At 34.9% G+C, this 6,000-nt stretch overlaps 1 protein-coding gene across 1 annotated transcript; it reads left to right on the forward strand.

The window, feature by feature from the left end:
* Nucleotides 1-783: 783 nt before the first annotated feature.
* LOC125211295 (abscisic acid 8'-hydroxylase CYP707A2-like) lies at nucleotides 784-2,958 on the forward strand. Its single transcript, XM_048111026.1, has 6 exons — nucleotides 784-1,327; nucleotides 1,424-1,810; nucleotides 1,891-2,053; nucleotides 2,143-2,249; nucleotides 2,332-2,450; nucleotides 2,568-2,958. Exons 1-6 carry the CDS (start codon nucleotides 824-826, stop codon nucleotides 2,659-2,661), a joined length of 1,374 nt encoding a protein of 457 aa, XP_047966983.1. The 5' UTR covers nucleotides 784-823; the 3' UTR covers nucleotides 2,662-2,958.
* Nucleotides 2,959-6,000: the final 3,042 nt, after the last annotated feature.

A 6,000-nucleotide genomic window follows, 5' to 3' on the forward strand; every position in this document is an offset into this window, starting at 1 on the left:
AAACATATCATGGAATCGAAATCAACTGATACAGAAACTCAATTTTCAAAATTTTGTTCTTTTAACTGTAAAACAAAACACCATTCAAATTAACCTATATATAGCCAACAAACGTCATATTACTAATCAAAATAATAAAAAAGATAAACTCAATCTCTTAAGGTGGTATTCGTCTCGTTAGACAAGATAATATTGAGATATAGTAGCATGTGATAAGTCACAATGAGTTTTATCTATGTTTAAATTAGTCATGGGGTGAAGGTCATATTATTAATCATGAGATACAATCTAATCCTATAATTATAAAGACAAATCGAGCTTTTTAGATTAGTTATGACCATTATTTATAAGTAATTATGACAATCGAACGATATCAGTAACGAAAAAGATTATATCCAATGTGAAATCATAACCCTGAAGGAAACAACTGCAAATAAATGAAATCTTTTAAATAAAAAAAGGAGAGAAGAACCAAAAATATGATGAGTTTTCAATTTTAAAGCAAAAGGCCTCACACCAGCATCAGCAATGGCTAAGAAAAACTATGTCCAGGCAGTGATGGTTGGGTCAGGTTTGATCCCGCTCTCTAAACAAGACCACTAATGGCAATGGTCAAACTTGAGTTCCCCACACGTGTCCTTTTCCACATCTCAACCTACACGTGTCAACCTCTCAACACCCATAAAAAAAACTTCTCCCTCAAAAATTGTTGGGTGGAATTCAAGCTGTAACAGAAATAGCCGTCACTTCAATCCTACCTATATATACAATACACCCTATATTTATTTTCTCAAGATCAAATACCAAACGCATTCTATCAATCATGGAGCCAATTAGTAGCGTATCCCTCTTTCTCCTCCTTGCAATTGCAACCACAATCATCCTCAAACTCCGCCATGCACGCCTCCCCCTCCCGCCGGGCACCTTGGGCTGGCCCTACATCGGCGAAACCCTCCAACTCTACTCCCAAAATCCCAACATTTTCTTCTCCACAAAAGTCAAGAGGTACGGATCCATTTTCAAAACGCAGGTGCTGGGCTGCAACTGCGTCATGATGGCCAGCCCGGAGGCAGCCAAGGCCGTCCTCGTTACCAACGCCCATCTCTTCAAGCCCACATTTCCGGCCAGCAAAGAGAGGATGATCGGAAAAGGAGCCATCTTCTTCCACCAAGGCGCCTACCACGCCACCCTCCGGAAGCTCGTGCTCCGAGCCTTCTCCCCCGACTCCATCAAACTAATCGTCTCCCACATCGAATCCATCGCAATCTCCTCTCTTCAGTCGTGGGAGTCCCGCCCCCTCATCACCACCTTCCATGAAATGAAGACAGTATGTTTTTTTTTTTTTTTTGAGTTGGCCAAGCGGTAGAGAGGTTAAGGTAATTAAAAAAAAATAAAGCTAACCGTGGAGTACATTTTTTTTTAGTATGCATTCGATGTGGCGCTGCTTTCTATATTTGGAAAGGATGAGGTTTCGTGCGGCGAAGAGCTGAAGAGGTGCTACTACACGCTGGAGCGCGGCTACAACTCGCTGCCGATCAACGTGCCGGGGACGCTCTTCCACGCCGCCATGAGAGCTAGGAAGAAGCTCGCCGCGATCCTCGCCGAAGTCATCTCTCTCAGAAGAGGCAGAGAGAGCGAAGACTCCAACCTCCTAGCGTCGTTCATGAGCGACGCCGAGGGCCTCAGCGACGAGCAGATAGCGGACAATGTGATTGGAGTCATCTTCGCCGCCCGCGACACCACCGCCAGCGTCCTCACTTGGATCCTCAAATTCTTAGCCCAGAATCCCACCGTTCTTCACGCTGTTACCGTGAGTTATTTTTTTATTTTTATTTTTATTTTTTTTAAATTTGAACTTAAATTTATACTATTTTTTACTGAATTATGCAGGAAGAGCAAGAGGCGATAATGAGGTCGGGAGAAGGCAAGGGATTGAGTTGGGACGACACGAGGAGAATGGCGGTGACGACGAGAGTGATTCAAGAGACCATGAGAGTTGCATCCATCTTATCTTTCACATTCAGGGAAGCCATTCAAGATGTGGAGTTTCAGGGTATGAACTATGAAGTGAAGCGCCCAATTAATTAACACAATTTTTTTAATAAGATTTTAATATTTGTTTGTAAAAATTAAATTATGCAGGATATAGAATTCCCAAAGGGTGGAAAGTGTTACCGCTTTTCAGAAACATTCACCACAGCCCAGAAAATTTCACCGACCCTGATAAATTTGACCCTTCAAGATTTGAGGTATATGACTACTATATTTTTTCTTCTTTTTTTTTTACATTTGAATTTGATAATTAAAATGGATATTTTGGTGATTGGACAGGTTGCACCGAAGCCAAATACATTCTTCCCATTTGGCAGTGGGGTCCATTCCTGCCCAGGGAATGAGTTGGCCAAGCTGGAGATCTTGGTGCTTGTGCACCACCTCACTACAAAATACAGGTAGGGTGAAATTAAAGTTAATACTATGATTGATTTTGGTATATTTACATAAGATTGTTTTATGGATCATAATTGAAATCTATGAAATTTTAATTATTTTTTTTAACGAATTTGCAGATGGTGTATGATGGGCCCACAAGACGGCATTCAGTACGGACCATTTGCACTGCCACAAAATGGTCTGCCAATAAAGATCTCTCTCAAAGAATAGAAACTTTGTCTCACAAAACAAAAGTGAGGGAATCTCACATTGCATGCCAAGATTGTTTCACCATAAACTAATACTAGTATATATATATTTATATCTAAGGATGTGATAAGTATGTTTAAGGAATTGGGAAAGAGTACATAAGGAGTTGCCCATCTACATTAACCAGGATCACAAGAGGACTTAATTATGCATAGGATATAATTTTATTTTTATTGTTTCCTACATGTAAAAAAAGTCCGCAAGGCAGATGATGATGATCCCATGTTATATTTCTATGGAAATTTTCTTTTTCTCAAACTAGATCTCTTTTGTATACTTGTTAATTACACCTTAATCCGAACTTCGGAATATTCAATATGTAATAATTAAATTAGGAATATTCTATCATAAACAATGAGGAAATTGATGAGGACATACGCTTTAGATACATGAAAGAACATGGAAAATGGTCCAAGAATGAGTTCATTTTGCAGAAGCACTTATCATTGTGTCTGTTTCATTGATGTCTATTATTTGTCACCATTGTGAAGAGGTGCATCTAGTGCAGGATTCCAAGCTCACATAGCTTTCACTCAACATGTTTAAATTGTTTTCATTTTCGACACGCTGACAATGAATCCCAAGTACTCTCTCCGTCCCACAAGAACATACACTTTTCAATTTTTATAATTCTTTCTTGAGTCACATTCTCCACTAACAATACTTTTTTTTACTTTTTCTTTCTACCTCTCACTTACTTTTCTAATTGTACTTTAAAACTCGTGTTCAGCCTAAAATGCATATTGTTGTGCAATGGAGGGAGTATAAACAAATTACTAAGTTATTCAACTAAAAACAATAAATAAATACTCTATCGGTCTATGAAAATTAGTCTCATTTGCTATTTTGGGATGTTTACGAAAAATAGTCTCACTTTCTTTTTCTCTTTCTATCTCATACTTCATTCGTTCCATATTAGTGGAGTCATTTCTTTTCGACACGGAGATTAAGAAAAAATTGTGCAATGTATTAAATAAAAAGATAAGTAATAAAGTAAAAAAGAGAAAAGAGTAAAGATAATAAAGTAAGAGAGAAGAAAAAGTAAAAGAGGGAAAATGTGTTACTTTTTTACTGAAAAATGAAATGACTCGACTATTGTGAAACATATAGAGTATTTTATACTCCCTTCGTCCTATAATAGATGTCACATTTTCTTTTTTACTACTTTTATAGACTAGTTTTATGATAAATTTTGAGTATATGGAGTAATTTTAAACGAAATGGATTTGCACTATATTTTAATTTAGGAGGCGTCAACTAAGTCTTGGATTAGTTTTGATGGGTAGAAAAGGGACATTGAACATTATATCGTTCGTTTAGTCATAGTCGACGCCAGAAACTAAATCAGTTTGAAAACTCAGCACCACCAACCGTAATTATCTAAACTATGTAAACCTCCCTCTTTAAAAAATATAAATTTTTGAAACGATAAGTTTTAAGCACAATTGATAAAGTAGGGTTCACTTCCTAAAATAAAATATTTAAAATTTTCCAATTTCAAGGAACAGACTAAAATAAAAATAGTTTTTATATTTTAAAAATAGAGGTAGTATTAATCAATTCAATACACGGTTAAATTATTTGGAAGAGTACTTAATTTAGTTCACACTCTAGATTATTGACTGGTAGAATCATATATGATTTTTCTTTAAATGTTTGGATCAAAAATAGATATCATAAAATTGTTGTTTTAAATGTTTGGATCAAAAATAGATATCATAAAATTGTTGTTTAAAATATGCATTTATTCATTATTGAGAACTTGACTATATGTCTTCATTTTTTAAAAGAATAATTTACATTAGTGAGGCTAATGACTGAAAGTGAGGGTGATCGAGGGTGATAGAGAGTGAGAGAGACCGTGGTAGCATTGGACTCCCCTATGTGCTAGGGTTTTAGTCCATTTTGTAAGAGAAGTAAAGAGATGAGAAAATTGTGGATATTATTTCTCATTGGAAAGATCTACAAACAATTCCAAACCATATGCGGTTTGACTATATTAATACAATTTCAAAAAGATTCGATAAAGAAAATCAGAAATGATAAACAGTAGGGATATTGGCATTTAATATTACGAAATTTTCAAAAAGTTGGGTTTTTCCCACTAACTTTAAAATTGGCAAATCATATCACGAACTTTACCCCGGGTTTGTTTTTTCCCATGAATGAAAAAATTCATGTTATTTTAATAGATTGAAGAACAATTTTGGAGGGTGTGCTTCAAGAAAAACTATCTTTAAAGATTGAAAAACTTGAAGCTTTTAAAATTGTTGTCGAGAAATTACGAAAAAAAATCCTTATCATAATATTATTTGTGGGAATTTTTTTATTCGTGGGAAAAAACAAACACGGGGTAAAGTTCGTGATATTATTTGCCAATTTTAAAGTTCGTGGGAAAAAACCCAACTTTTTGAAAGTTTCGTGATATCAGATGCCAATATCCCCTAAACAGTAATACAAGACTCGATAAAATAAAGATATGCTTAACTGAATTGAAAGATTTACCCATCTTAACGGTCTTTATCTTCCCAAAATGTCTCGATAATTTGTGATGGTGCGACGAGGCCAAACAAGTGGTGAGGTTTCGGAATGGACTAAGAATCAATACAAAGTGCGTGTGACAGAAGCAACAATGTTAAAATTCATGAATTTTTCAATCGATGTCTAAAGTTAGAGGAAGAACGAGAATTTCAAATTGTACGTGGGATAGAGGTAATAATGTTTAAAGTTTATATTAATGTATTTTGAAACACCATTAATAATCCTTTAAATTACTTATAAGTATATTAAAAAAATACACTCCCATGTTTAAAAAATTAGCGTCATTCCATGCATCACATAAATATCTAATTCAGTCATATAGAAGTAATCAGTTACTACTTAGTTTTATATAATTATAGTAAGGTCGTCTTCATTATTTGTTGATGATGTGATGATCAGGATTGTCCCATCGTGATTTCGATTTGGTCAACTTTTTAAAAAATTAGTGTTTCGTTATTAGAGCAGTTCGAATCCTCCACATATATAATTAAGCACCGAATTTGGATTAATTTATTTTATGTATCTTACAACTGCAGGAAAGTTAGAGGTTAAACTTATAAAAATTATACCAGAGCAGTGTTGATTAGCTACGTCAACCTTCATGCTTCTATTATTTTTAAAGTAATAAAAAAATACAAATTGATATCGACAACAATAAAAAGACAAGTGCAAATCTCAGTCATATTATTGGGGTTTGTTTCTATTTATCCATTTACCCTACTGTGTTTCCCTGTTAATTTTTGAAAATTTATTTTATTA

The sequence above is a fragment of the Salvia hispanica genome, chromosome 3 (assembly GCF_023119035.1).
Source record: "Salvia hispanica cultivar TCC Black 2014 chromosome 3, UniMelb_Shisp_WGS_1.0, whole genome shotgun sequence".
NCBI lineage: Eukaryota > Viridiplantae > Streptophyta > Magnoliopsida > Lamiales > Lamiaceae > Salvia > Salvia hispanica.

Bases quoted from the DNA above. Each gene is read 5' to 3' on its own strand.
- LOC125211295 (XM_048111026.1), top strand. From the start codon at position 824: ATGGAGCCAATTAGTAGCGTATCCCTCTTTCTCCTCCTTGCAATTGCA. The intron at 1,811-1,890 runs GTGAGTTATTTT...TGAATTATGCAG, and splicing joins CCGTTCTTCACGCTGTTACC to GAAGAGCAAGAGGCGATAAT. The intron at 2,451-2,567 runs GTAGGGTGAAAT...ACGAATTTGCAG, and splicing joins CACCTCACTACAAAATACAG to ATGGTGTATGATGGGCCCAC.